Below are 14,733 nucleotides of genomic sequence, written 5' to 3' on the forward strand. Positions count from 1 at the left end.
AACTCAGAAAAAAACAATATGCTTGTAAGACAAGCATTAAGTCAAGTGGCTCATGTGAAAACGGAGGTAATCAGTACTGACCAGTGCTGGACTTGGTTGACCAGCACAGTGTGCTTTAAATATAGATGCTGGGGATTCAAGTCACATGGATGAAGAGTATTGTACAGTGCAGAAAACAGCTCCAGTCATTATTATTATTGACAGTGCTTTATCTAGTATTAGTCAAAGTGATTTCATGGATTTCTTTAACAATGAAATGCTAATATGAGAGTTCATATCCAGCCATTTTTAAGCTGTAAAGAGGCTTTGGATCATTTCTCCCTATGATAAGCAAAGCTTTTCCCATCTTGGGGCAGTTACCAAACAGAAATCTTTTAATGTTACGAATATTGCAACAACAAGGAGATTCTTGAAGGTGCAGAAAAGTTCATTTTTGCTTTGCTTTACCACAAAGTACCGCAGTGTGCCTTACTCACTAGAGTGTAAGCATCACTTGGTCTCTTACAACAAATTCAGAGCTCTGCAGCATGGACACACTCCTCCAGGTCCAAGGACTCTGTATCTATTGACTAGCAAGGAAAGTTTAGCACAGACTTTAAATTCTTTGTTCTCAGCATGTATGACAAAGAATTGGAAGGTTGTTGACTTTCTTAGAGTTCCACACATATATATCAACTGTGAGCAGTGAAGCTTTCTGTTGTAGGACCTATATTTAGTGAAATCAGCTGTGAGGAAGTTCAGCAGTGTATATTCACATCCAAACTTACACTTAGATTGATTGATTTTGCAGCTTTTCCCCAAAGCGATGTACAACTCACAGTAAATATGAGTGTATTTCATAAATAGACAAAGACATACAGCTGCCATCACAATCATGAAGAAGTCAATTGGTCGAATGCCACCATTTTTGACAGCAGACATTACACTCCATCTACGTTATTTCATTGAGCAGACACTTTTCTTCAAAACGTCCTCCAATGAACACTATGTAGTGTCATCAGTGCACACTTTATTCACCCAAGGTGACTTACACTGCCATATACACTACGTACAATGAGTTACTCATGCATACACCAGTGAAACACACTCTCTGTGTCACACATACTATGGGAGATTTACAGTCACCAATCTACCTGAACAGCATTTCTTTGGACTGGGGTAGGAAACCCACACAGACACAGGGAGAACATGCAAACTGACACACAGACTGAGCGGGGATCGAACTCACGCCCTCTCACACTACCCAGGTGCTGTGCCATCGTGCCACCACACTAACAACTGTTATGTAGAACTGATAACATCCATTTTTTAAGAAAATGTAGGCAAAGTTTATGGAGTATATAGGAGATCAAAAGACGTATTGTTAGTTATTCTTTCATTATCAGTCTTGGACCATTAGAAAAGTATTTGGATTTTTATTTTATTGGAAATTAAATGTACAATTACTAAAAGTAAATGTGTTGTAGAGTCATCTATAGTAAGATGGACAGTCACTGGCTTCATGGATTCTATGGTGGCTGGAGAGTTCCACTGAGCTGCTGGAGAACATGGAAGTGCAGTAAAGAATTGGCAGTAAGCAGGTCAGCGAAAACAAACAAGCAAAAGAAACTGAATACACAAGTCATTGGTGGTTGACATGTTCCTTCTGGAAGCATCACAGCTGACTGGGGCAACGGTGTCTGGATTAATGCGTGGGCGGCCGAAAGTTAAATAGGATTGGTAAGAGGGTGCTAAAAATAGCGGTGTGGTCCTTTAGCTACCCAGGGTGGGATAGTGGACCTCCGCAGAGTGAGCGGGTGAAGCGGGTGAAGCGAGTGAAGCGGGAGCGCACTGTTCCTGCAGCCATGGGCCAGTGCCAGAGCGCCACGGATGAGGAGGTCAAGCTGTCGCAGATCCAGGAGCTCTACAAGAAGTTCGCGGTTGAGTGTCCCAGTGGGAAACTGCACTTGCACGAATTCAAGAAGATTTTTGGGATTAACAGCGACTCGTCGCCTGAGGAGGCAGCATATATCGAGAACCTTTTCAGGTCATTTGACATCAATGAGGTCTGTTATGGGGTCAGCGCTTCGGAATATGAACCAGCGACCCAACTGAAGAGCTCAGTTCAGTTGGTACCGCAAGGACAATTTGAGGCTCTAACACCATATGAACATTTCAAGTTACTATCCTGATATGATGATCTAGCGTGTTTGGAGGAAGCTCTAAGTAAATAAACTAAATATGCTAAAAAGCAGTTAACAAAAAGTGGCTGTATGATCAAATGGGTTCACCTAATAATAAGCAGTGTTTTTTTTCCAGTTGCTCTTAAGCCATACACTAGAAATGAAATTAAAAGTTTGTTTATTCTCTGTTTATTCTCTCTATTTTATTTTATTCTGTTCTGTCTTTGCCAGGACGACACACTAGATTTTTTAGAGTATGTGGCTGCCGTCCACCTGGTGCTCAGGGGTTCGCTGGAGGACAAGCTGAGGTGGTCCTTCAAGGTGTACGACAGCAATGGAAATGGGCGCCTGGACAAACACGAAGTGATGCATATTATCACGGTAACCACCCCTCTTCATACTTGTTGATGCTAAAACAATACATGGGGAGACCTGGATAGAATAGGGTAGTGATTGGATTTCCTGCCTTTGGATCCAAAGCTGCTGGTTTGAATCCCACTTACTGCTGTAGCACCCTTGAGCAAGGTAGTTGTCTCGAATGTGTAGCCATTAAAACATATAGGCATTCATTATATTTAATATGTTGTGAAGACTGGTTTTAAGAAAATAACTTACAGGTATACTGTAGTTGGTGTAGTGTTAAGGGCTGTCACTCTGCAATCTGAATGGTTTTGGTTCAAATCCCATTCCTTGGTACCTTTAATCAAGGTACTTACCCTGAATGGATATTAACAAATAAAGAGATTTTATTCATTTTTAATAATAGGCATGGAGCACATTCTTAATAGAACTATTAGTTAATGTTAAAGAAAAGTTGTAAAGCCAAAGTGACAACTTCACAAGTAGAAGCAAAGTTTTTACAGTTCATGTTGCTTTTTGCGAATGATTTAATTAATTTCAACTTGCATATGTCAGTCATTTTAAATAGGTTTTAATTTTAAAGTAGTTTGAAATTAATGAAATATGAGTGTTACGCTACATGTAATGCATTTGTGTTCCATCCACGGTGTATCCTGCCTCCAAAATTCTACAACCCTGCAGTGGACAGTTATTGATTGTGGATGAATGGAAAAAAATGTTAGAGGACTTTTTAGATAATTTATAGCTTTTACTGAACCTAGGACATTAAATGAAGGGACATCTGTATCATGTAATTTTTATTAATTGTCACTTAATGGTAAGAGTGACTTTGGAGTTGATTCTGTTCCTATGTTAGGGAGCCAGTACACTGTAACTGACCTGGTTGCTTCTGTCCTTTCCATCTTTGTATACAGATAATTCATAAAATAAGAAACCACAGTGCTTCACCCAAAACCACAGCCCTCACACCTGAACAAATATGCGACAGAATCTTCGGACTAATTGACAAAAATAAAGACGGTAAGATTTTATTAAATTTGTATGATTTTTAGCAATTATATTTTTACTGTTAAGGCTACACATTCAAAACAAGTTGTAAGATGATGCTCCACCCATGCTTTGCGCACACACACACACACACACACACACACACACACATTTTCTGAACCGCTTGTCCCATACGGGGTTACGGGGAACCGGAGCCTACCCGGCAACACAGGGCATAGGGCTGGAGGGGGAGGGGACACACCCAGGACGGGATGTCAGTCCGTCACAAGGCACCCCAAGTGGGACTCAAACCCCAGACCCACCGGAGAGCAGGACCGTGGTCCAACCCACTGCACCACCGCACCCCCCCATGCTTTGTAGTAAACATTTAATTCTATCAAAAAACAAAACAAAATACTCTATAGTACTTGAACAATCCCTGCAGAAATCATGGGTAATATTATTGTAAATTAAGCTGTCAGTGGTAAAGATAGAGTCTGAATAAAGTGATGTTGAAAAAATAGAAGTTCTTCAATAACCTGTTTTTTTAGTCAGGCTCAAAGAAAGATGACCTAAGACAACTACTATTCCATTTTTTAAATTATGAAACAAGTGATGAAGTCTGGCCTTGATATAAAGGTTATCAAAACCAGGTACTGAAGGATTCTGCCTTAAATCAATAATCTGAGTGATTAATTGTTTCTTGAGGTTGCACATATTTCTCTATTTGCATGCAAAACCTTTGTTAGACTAATTGCATTTTAAACTGTCAATATTGTACATTAAGAACATGAAAATTTAGAGGTGGACCAGTGTGCAGTTTGTACAAAGACACAGAAATTGAGAAAGATGCTATTGGTAGCTCTACAAAAACTCATCCTTTCTGCATTAGATAAAGCTACACCTTTCTGAAATGTCTTAAATATGCAATTTCTGCTGGTAGGCAAACAATATCATTAGAATGTTTGTTGTTATTTGGTGGTTCAATACATCATGGTTGGCATAAATAACTTACCCCCCCTTTTTTTTCAGGTGAAATTTCCCTAGAAGAATTCCTTGAAGGGGCACAGCAGGATAAATGGCTTTTGGACAATTTGACATTGGATGTTAAACCCACCGGGTGGTTCATCGAACAGCAGAAAAAAGAACTCATAAGCAAGAACAAATTATTTTAAATCAAACTATCTTATAGGCCTGCGCTACAACAAAAACGACTGGAATGAAACACACACACACACACACACACACATTTTCAGAACCGCTTGTCCTATACGGGGTCGCGGGGAACCGGAGCCTACCCGGCAACACAGGGCGTAAGGCCGGAGGGGGAGGGGACACACCCAGGACGGGACGCCAGTCCTTCGCAAGGCACCCCAAGTGGGACTCGAACCTCAGACCCACTGGAGAGCAAGACCTGGTCCAACCCACCGTGCCACCGCACCCCCCTATATGGAATGAAACATTTAATTTAAAATAACTTGTTCTTTTGTTCCTGCTTATGAATGAACAAAGAACGGGTTTTTCCTCTTGCCCAGTCTCTCATTTCGCAAGCTGGCTCAATTTCTTTCCGTCAGCAGGTCTTGCATGAAATTGAATGGCATTTTACTTAAAGTCAAAATATGAGGTTTGTAATCGGCCTAAGTTAGATTCCATTCGCAATGTGACCGAAAGGGTTAGGTCAGCATAGAGGGACGGCAAAGGACAAAAGGGATCCTGTCCAGAGGAAAACATGACAAATGTAATGCGAAAAACATGATCTCCAAAATTGATTTAATGTGTCTCAATGCATACCTTGCATATTAACTTTTGTGATACTTTTTCCATTACTATAAAAGCACAGATAAAATGTGTACCAGTTTAGCAGCCATGTAGAGGACATACTGAACTTTGCATTCGTGTTTATTTTATAAAAATAAATTTGTACTATTCATCATATGAATATTTTACAGACCTATCTACAACAATTTGTGTGTTAGTAAATTTGAAATATTCACAAGAACACGGATGTTCTGTCAGCATTTCGCATTTCAAGACTGCATCTACAGTATCTATTTTCTCCATAATTCGCTTCCAGATTATTATGGTTTTGCTGTGGTTGGTATTGCCTGGTAACCAACAATTCTTTCTCATTCAAATATTAAGGCAAGAACAGAATATTCTCCTGCCAACAATTTGTAATAAACAAAAATACCGCATAATGAAAACAGACTCTAATCTAAAAGCATGTACACAACTTCTTAATTAAGTGCCTGTAGCTCCAATCGTGGTTTTGGACGAACAAATGATGTCGGACAACTTCACTGACACTACGCGGGCGTCACACTCTTCCGCGCGCACACGACGCATACGTACGATGCGTATTGCGTCAGCACGTCTCTTCTTCAGCTGTTCGCTCACCTGACAAAGATGGCTGCTGGTAGGGTGCGAGCTTATGGTGCCTGTGTCAGGTGTTCATTATTAAAAATGTAAAAGTACAGTTCAAGTATATATGTACTATTATTATTTTTGTAACAACGTTAAAACATCGCATGTATGATTCGGTTTAGCAGGTAAGACTGGTTGAGTCTTGTTTTCGATGTGGCGTTCGTACCGTACAGAGAGAGAGTTCATGCTCACACTGTCTCAGGAATCGAAAACGAAAACATTATTAATTTGCTTCAGATAGTTAGAAGAACATCACTCTGCATATAACTGTAAGTATTGCGTTAACGTCCGAGAGTTAGCTAGCGAGGTACTACTAGTAGCGTAGCCAGCTGACGTCCCCTCCTAGTACTTGCTGTACGGCACTACTAGGCTAAGCTCCTACACTGTGACTGAGTTGTCATTTCCCATTTGTTCCCGTAGTGCTGTGATTATTAAACATTTCATATTATGATTACTGTTGACAAAACATTTCGGTAGTTTAAAAATTGCTAATTGGAGTGGGTATAGAAAATTGAAAAACAACTTAACCTTGATTTATTTATTTATTTTTTTTATTTTCCAATCATGGCTGTCTTTCGGAAGGAGTTTTCGTGGCGTATAATGTATCTCGGCAAAGTTCAGGAATGAGAGAACCTCCGCACGCTCATCCAATGGCGGTGCTCCTTGTGTCGGAATGACTTTCCTTAATTATCTCGGTTGTATTGAGGAACAGGAGAACCTGCACTGTCGGCTCCCGATTGGCCAAGCTCGTCAGTGCCTCGGCCAATCACGGTGTTCCTTCTGTGCTCACAAACGGGAGAACCTGTATGACTAGATCCGGATTCGTACACCCAACTTAGCCCAGTCAGGATGCGTTTCGTTTGCCGAGATTTTCAACGGAGATTCTGGTAAATATTAGGCACAGGAGAAGCGCGACTCCGCATTTAGATTGGCCTGTTTTTTTTTTCGATCAGCCAATCAGTGCCCTTTTTTTTTTATTATCAGCTACTGTTTTTTTTCCCCTTCTTTTCTATCGCCTTACGTGACGTTGAATTGGTTTATTATGATACATGATGTTTATTCATTTCGCCGATGCTTTTCTCCGAAGCGACGTACATGATGATCATGATCTCATTCTCAGAGAATACAATTTGTGCATTACATTAGATTAGGAGAAAGAGAGACAGCTGCAGATGGCCGATTCTTAAGTTAGTTTGTTTTTTTCCAAAATAGGCCCCAATGTTGACATGAGTAGCCCTATAAAAAGTCAGAATAGATGAGTCCTAATCACCTTCCTACATTTTTTTTTTTTTCCTTTGGAGTTACACAAACATTTACGTACAATACAAGAGTAGCGGCTGTGTAAAGGCTTATCTGGGCATGATCATAAAGTTATGGTGCATGAACATTTACACATGATGAGCTTAAGAGATCGAGTGAACTGAGTCTGGAAAAGGTGAGTTTTCAGACCCTTTTTAAGTGTGGACAGAGTTTCAGCAGTTCTGAGTGAGAGGGGAGGTTGTTCCATTACACATTTAAATATTGCAAAAGACACTGGAACGTGTCCCGAAAGATAAACAGTGAAGAGTAAGTAAAAAGTAATACAGTCATATGTCATCCTTCCAAGCATGTTCTTTTTCCTCTTTATCTGAAACCCCTGCCCAAAGCAACTTTGTGTTATCAGTGTTAGACATTACAATGATTTACCCATTTATACAGCACGGTAATCTTGTATCTGATGAGGGTTACGCATCTTGCTCAGTGGCACCATTACAGGTGGGTTATTCAATCTGGGAACAATCAGACTGTAAGGCAGTATTACCCTATAAATAAAAGCTCATCTTAGTGGCGTAACTTGATTTGTTTTCTTTTACCACCAGAATATTGACATCTAAATTAGGTTTGGTGTATAAATTTTGTGTTAAGTTCAATACGTTAAATGCGTGCGCACACACACACACACACACACACACACACACACACACACACACACACACACACACACACACACACACACACACACGTTGTCTGAAACTGCTTGTCCCAAGCGGGGTCACGGTGTGCCGGAGCCTATCCCGGCAACACAGGGCGCAGTCTGGAGGGGGGAGTGGACACACCCAGGATGGGACACCTGTCCGTCCGTCATAAGGCACCCCAAGCAGGACTTGAATTTCATACCCATCAGAGAGCAAACCCACTGTGTCACCGCACCCCCATGCAATACATTAAATAATTAATTAGAAAAACATATTAAAATTAATTGATCACTGAATGATGTCAATGGTAAATGGCCTATTTTGCTAATAACAGCACCTGGTTTTGAGTGGAACCCAGTCAAAATTTTCTGGTAAATGAAATGCTTGCATTTGTCTGTATGTTTGTTGTTTATATTATCCCTCTTTCAGACCCAGACTGATTGTTCTTTGTGTACTGAAACCTGCTTTATTTTATTGTTTTATGTGAATATCCCTTGAAAACTGGATTTGGGCTGAAAATTTTATTTATTTTTAAACTGAAATTGCATGGTGTTTTTCCTTAATATGTTTAAAGAAAGTGTATAACTTTGTTTTTTTTTTATTAACAGAAAACTACTGTAAACCATGTTGAAGTGGTTCTCTAATGATGAATCTGGCCCAAATCAGGGAGTAAGTATGAATAATAAATATCAGTTTAATTGTTCATAACCATGGTATGGATGGTTGGCAGTTTAATTGTTCCAGGTTTTTATTGTATAGCTGTTTGCACATGACCTCTGCCAATTCCATTGACTTTTTTTGTGTGAATCTTAGGTCTTCTTGTGCTTATTTGTGAGGGCCATAAATTTTGTGAACAAAAGCTAGTTTTTGTACTTTTGATTGACAGCTAGCAGGCTTATGCTTGGGCAGATGAAAACAGAGGTTTAGGGAGACTGCTGAGCAGGCAGTTTTGTAAATGCAGATAAGAGCTGCTTCCTGTGATCCTACCCTTACTAATCTCTCCTCCCCCAGGCTGTGGTGGCCCAGGAAGGCTCCAGCAGTCAGTCCATGGCTGAGATGACTGAGCAGCTGGCACAGACACAGCAGCTTGTTACACAGCTGAAAGAACTCATCCGGGAGAAAGACAACATCCTGCAAACCAAAGATGAACAGTTTAAGGTATGGGTGGCACAGTGACACAGCGAGTAGCGCTGCTCTCTCACAGCGCCTGGGCAGTGTGAGAGGATGTGGGTTCGGTCCCCGCTCAGTCTGTGTGTGTTCTCCCCCTTGCCTGCGTGGGTTTCCTCCGGGTGCTCTGGTTTCCGCCTACAGTACAAAGACATGTTGTTCAGGTTCACCCATGGTGTTTGAGTGACAGAGAAAGTGTCTGTATGGATGAGTGACCCATTGTAAGTAGTGTATCTAGCAGTGCAAGTCACCTTGGTAAATAAAGTGTGGGCTGGTAATACTGCATAAAGTTCGTTGGAAGTTGCTTCAGCTGACTACCTGAATATACTGAATCTGATGAATAAATAAATGTAAACTTAGAGAAAGGTAGAGAGAGAGAGGCTGGTGACTTCCAGGGTTTTGATATGATTGTGACTTCTTATTCACATCTGGAATAACTTTAATACTGATAAGTGAGCGGACACAAAATAGATTAACTTGGTCACTAGTATTTGAAATAAACTCTGTATTGTAGTTGCTTGAAACCCAACAACAATGATTTATTCAGAATGAAAGTACTTAGGAAGTAGATGTATTGAGAGTGTACATGTGTTCAGGGAAAGTTCTACATTTTCTTTCTTCGGTAAATGTGTCAATGAAGAAATAATATAAGAAAATCCTTCACTATATATGAATATTTTGCCTGGATCATTAGGCAGAAAAGGATGCCTATGAGGCCAAACTGTCAAAAATGAGGCTCCAAAACCGAGCGAAGGTCACCTCTCTGAATTCTCAACTGGAAGATCTGAAGAAGCAGCTTAGCCTTTCTGAGGGGCAGGACACCAAGTCAGCCATTAAAAAGGTATGAACAAATCAAAATAACTTGGTTCTTCGACAGATTTAAATACGTGCAATACATTTTGCTCAGGAAATGTAGTTAATTTTCTGTACTGCTGGTCACAGTGACTCACAAAAGTAGTCTGATAATATAAGCCATCTGTGTAATTATGCACTGGTTAAAATGGTGTCTGTCCTATTTATACTGCTTAAATATCTCAGTTTTCAGTATTAAGTTGTAGTGGAGCTTAATTGTTACCAACAAAGTGCTACAGACACGAATGTTTAAAAAGTGCCGGGAAAAGCATAGTAAGAGGGTCTAGATATGAGAAGTTATAGGGAAGTAGTGTCCACGCATATTCTGATGTGTCCATGTATGACCTCAGGGTAGCAATGATGGTGATCAGGAGCATGCAACTGCAAGCCGGGGGAAGATCCTCCTCCTCAGGAAGAAAGTGGAAGAATTGGAACAGCAGCTTTTGCAGAGGGAGGCAGAGCTTGCGGTCAAGGTGAGACCTCTCCGTCTGCACCCCACTGCACTGCCAATTGAAACAGGGACACTGCTGCCCTTTAAACACGCTCCTTTGTGTATATGCTCCCGTTTTTTTTTGTTACATAACGCAATAAATTCCCCCCACCTTGCAACATGTGTATGTCTTTGCTTACATTTCAGCTTCATCTTAAAAGTGACATGGTGATGTTTTGAAATGACAAGCATGTATTTCTCTCCATGACTTCACTTCGTATTCCTCGCTGTACCGTAGTGCATACCACTTTACAGCTTTTTTTTTGACTCATACATCATGTGTTGTATATAAGGTACACCATTATTATGCACAAAGTACTGCCTTGTCCTTCCACTGCTCATTGTACATCATTCTGTCCAGTCTTCAGTATCTTTCCTTTCAGTGACCCTACCCCTATTTAAACCACATACACCATATATTTAGTGTATATACACCTTTTAAACATTGTTTATCTACATAAAGCATTATGACTGCAGCTATTCATAATGAATCCCAGGAATGAAATGGCATTGACAGGATACTACTCCATCAGTTATTAAATAGATCAAATAAAAATTATTATGCTAATTCAGGTGTATGATGTATCACTATTAAGGTATGATATCAGAAATGTGTTAATTATTAAAATGCATATCATTTTTTTAGACCCAGGAGCTAGAGGCTCAGCGCCAGCGAGGTGCAGAGATGGACACCATGCTGGCAGAGAAGAACAGGAAGCTAGCAGAGAAGGAAGCCTACATTGTGGATCTTCAGATGTCTGTGGGAGGAGAGAACTCCAGAGTCGGCTCAAAATCGGTGATAGAACAAAAGGCACATACAAGATCATACTATTATTTTTTTAGTAGAATGACTAGATTGTAGTTCAGAACTACAATTATGCCTGAAGTTACATTTTTTGCAATTTTTATGAGACATTTCAAATATGCTTTTCCAGTATGTTGTTTGTTTTGATTTACAAAATGCACATCCTAGCTTGTGACTTGAAATTTATACTATGCTGCTAGTTTGTCATACTGGCAATTTATGTTGCAGTTATCATCTTTCATTGGATGGCTTGCAATTCTGAATTTCACTTTGTCTTTTATGAAGACCAAGCATCACTTGGCAAAATCTTAAAAATTTTTTACACCTTAGGTCATAGACATGAGGTGTGAAATTGATCTCATGTAAGCCAAACATGTAGTAGATGTTTGCTTTTCAATGAGGCTGGTTTTTCTCCAGCGAAATGTTCCTTACACCCCTTTTTTATTTACACCTTTTCTCCCTTGTTGCTAGGTACAGCCAGAAGAGGAAAGCAGTTCTCTGCAGGAGCTCCAGCTACTGGTACAGAACCTCACCAAGAAAGTTGGAGAGAGTGAGGAGAAGTACAGCCTTCTGCAGGAACAAACAGAGAGTCTCAAGGAGCTATTGGTGAAGGAGAAGACCCAGTTTGAGGAGAAAGAGAATATGTACAAGCAAAATGTGGGTTTAATTGAAACATTCACATATAAACTTAATATAGTTTTCTCTGTGTTAGAGTAATGTTATGGTATTGGTTTTACATTTCAGATTCAAACATTTAAAGATATAATTCTCCAAAAGGACAACAAACTAACTGAAATAAACCAGATGCATGAACAGGAGCTCTTCAGATTGGCTGCTAAGTCTGATGCCAGTGCTGATCTAGAACAGGTAAACGCGAATATAATTTTTTAAATAATGCATTGTTCCAGTGCTCACTAACCAAGTGCGGTAAAGTTTTGTGAAATCCATGACTTGTTTTTTTCCAGCTGCTGAAAGCCCTGAAACAGAAACTGCATGAGAAGGAGGAAGTGTTACTGGGAAAAACTCAGGTTATTGATGTTCTACAGAAGGAGGTGGATTGCAGAGATGAGCAAATAAAGGTGAGAGCTTGTGTTTGTCAAATGGAGCGATGCTTTGGTAAAGAATGTCCTCTGAAGGTAAAGGTATTTATGTAGTTGCCTCACTTTAGAACTGGGGACCATGATGGCATGATGATTTCTGTAATTGTTTGACATTTTTAGACAGGGCATTCTTGTTAATTCATAATTTTAAACTAATTTTATAGTTTTTGACATGTCTCCAAATGTCATTTTCCATAATTATAGATAGAAAATACTGCTTGTGTCTACAGTAAACTGCTGTATATCTGAAATAATGATTAATAATGTGCAGCGTTTTTAGAACATGCCTTCTAGGCATGAGAAATAGAATTTTGAGGATCTACATTAAAAAATAAGAGTTGTGCTAATTTGAGTTATAAAGTTCATTGCTGAAAGATTTGACTGTACAGGCTTCTATGGCATAAATTTTTCTTGGTGCTTTTATTTTCTTTTTTATTTTATTTGAATCTTTTGTTCTTGGGTGACATATCACAGCCAAGTGCCTCACATCTCTTGATCTATGGGTTTAAATCCAGCTCAGTCTGTGTGGAGTATGCCTTTTCTTCCCATGTTCTTGAGGGTTTCCTGTGGATACACCGGTTTCCACCCAGTCTAAAGACACGCAGTTCAGATCAATTGGTGATGCTAAATTACTTGTAGCCCAGGCTATTAAGTGTGCGGCATGATGGCACAGCAAGCAGCGCTGCTGTCTCACACCCCCTGGGTGGTGTGAGAGGATGTGGGTTCGATCCCCGCTCAGTCTGTGTGGAGTTTGCATGTTCTCCCCGTGTCTGCGTGGGTTTACTCCGGGTACTCCGGTTTCCTCCCACAGTCCAAAGACACATGCTGTTCAGGCTCACCCATAGCGTCTGAGTGCCACAGAGAGTGTGTTCCACTGATGTATGGATGAGTGACCCATTGTAAGTAGTGTAATGTACGTTGTAAATGTAAGTGCCAGTCCAATGCCCAGGTAAATGATGTCCGGAAGGGCATCCGGTCATAAAATCTCTGCTGCAATCATATCTACAGGTTCAGCACCTGGAGGTAAAATGGCCGAACCTGGGTTCTCTTGGAAAAATGGGCGGTAAAACTGAGTGGTAGTAGTAATGTGAATGTGTGTGTATGTACATATGTTTGTATGTTTGAGATTGATCTGCCCTGGACTGCCATCTAATTTAGGCTACACCCTGCCTTACGCACTATGCTTCCTGGATAGGCTGTAGACCACTCCAACAATGAATTGTCGAATGGGTTATTAATAATGAATGGATTTGGTTGTTGTTCTGTTATTTTTAAATGCTTCTATTTTTAGTTTTTCTGTTGTTTTATTATTGTAATTTTTCGTAATATTTCTATCCATTGTAAGTTTCTTTAGAATTGCAATTCATATATCTTTCTTATTTATTATAAAGTATTCTCAGAAGTTCCTTCTAAATGCTCTAGATTCACTACCACTATTAAGCATAAATGAAAAGTATAGATGATATGCATCTGCCATCATGAAGGAAAGTGTTAATGGAATTAGATATCCATCTGTCATTCCCACCTCTCTTTCTTGGTCTCTAGGAGTTGGCAGAGAAGCTGAAACGCTTGCAGAATGAGAAGGACAACATGCAGTCAAAGCTTGATGCTGAGAAGCATGTGATGCGGGCTCAGCTGCGGGACCTGATGCAAAAACATGAAACGGAGATGCAGCAGGCTACCGAGAAGCATGAGAGTGAGCTGTCAGAGAAGGAGCAGTCACTCCGAAGGCAACTGGATGAGCTCCAGAGGAGCCTGACAGCTTCACAGGCACAAGGGCAGCCCAGGATGGCCCCCACAGACATTCCTGTGGACACAGATGCTGCGCAGAAGTTGCTTGAACTAGAAGGTACTAGTGCTGTATGAGCACTTTGAGCATTTATCATGTCTGCATAAAATGTTTGTTTGTGCAGCAAAAAGTGATGTAAGTTCATTTTATGTTCAGAATTTCCGTAGTTGAGATGCACCAAAATGTCCAGAAATGTTATTGCAATTGTTCCCTGATATATGTGCAGAAAGTGGCTGCAATAGTGTTTTGCTGTGTGTTAGTTTCCTTGATGTGTTGTGGAGTTTTACCTGTATTTGACTATTTGTCTAGCACAAGTAAAGCACAAAACAGATGAAGCCAGCAAGTCTGAATCCAAGTTTCTAAAGATGAAAGCGTGGTCAAAATCTCGCATCAAACAGCTAGAGGATGAGCTAAGGAAGTTCCAGGTAGGAGAAACATTGATATGTCTTTATTTTTACATATAACAGACAGAAGGCAGTTATTCTTGCATTTTTTGCTTTTTCTCAGAAGCTACTAGTAGCCACTAGTTCAAGCTTGTAAAATTTGTCTTTTTTTTTAACAATTTTACCCCCATTTTTAGTTTTGATGGTTTCAGGGCTAATCAGCTGAATGCATGTACTGCTTTTTTTCCCCCATATTGCA

General features: G+C 40.1%; 2 protein-coding genes across 6 annotated transcripts in view; both read left to right on the forward strand.

Annotated features, from left to right (window-relative positions):
• Positions 1-1,844: 1,844 nt before the first annotated feature.
• LOC108940895 (guanylyl cyclase-activating protein 2-like) lies at positions 1,845-4,684 on the forward strand. Its single transcript, XM_018763298.1, has 4 exons — positions 1,845-2,045; positions 2,394-2,543; positions 3,437-3,542; positions 4,542-4,684. Exons 1-4 carry the CDS (start codon positions 1,845-1,847, stop codon positions 4,682-4,684), a joined length of 600 nt encoding a protein of 199 aa, XP_018618814.1.
• A 1,218-nt stretch (positions 4,685-5,902) lies between these two features.
• LOC108941088 (golgin subfamily B member 1) overlaps positions 5,903-14,733 on the forward strand; it is a 33,141-nt gene continuing 24,310 nt past the window's right edge. For all 5 annotated transcript variants that reach the window (XM_018763564.2, XM_018763568.2, XM_018763565.2 and 2 more), the window contains exons 1-11: positions 5,903-6,058; positions 8,497-8,557; positions 8,900-9,046; positions 9,750-9,896; positions 10,258-10,380; positions 11,044-11,208; positions 11,674-11,859; positions 11,947-12,069; positions 12,168-12,281; positions 13,848-14,151; positions 14,401-14,516. In XM_018763564.2, the coding sequence (XP_018619080.2) occupies positions 8,513-8,557; positions 8,900-9,046; positions 9,750-9,896; positions 10,258-10,380; positions 11,044-11,208; positions 11,674-11,859; positions 11,947-12,069; positions 12,168-12,281; positions 13,848-14,151; positions 14,401-14,516 (1,470 nt within the window). In that variant the 5' untranslated portion in view covers positions 5,903-6,058; positions 8,497-8,512. The remainder of the gene's footprint in view (positions 6,059-8,496; positions 8,558-8,899; positions 9,047-9,749; positions 9,897-10,257; positions 10,381-11,043; positions 11,209-11,673; positions 11,860-11,946; positions 12,070-12,167; positions 12,282-13,847; positions 14,152-14,400; positions 14,517-14,733) is intronic.

This window comes from Scleropages formosus, chromosome 11, assembly GCF_900964775.1.
Source record: "Scleropages formosus chromosome 11, fSclFor1.1, whole genome shotgun sequence".
In the NCBI taxonomy this organism is placed as follows: Eukaryota; Metazoa; Chordata; class Actinopteri; order Osteoglossiformes; family Osteoglossidae; genus Scleropages; species Scleropages formosus.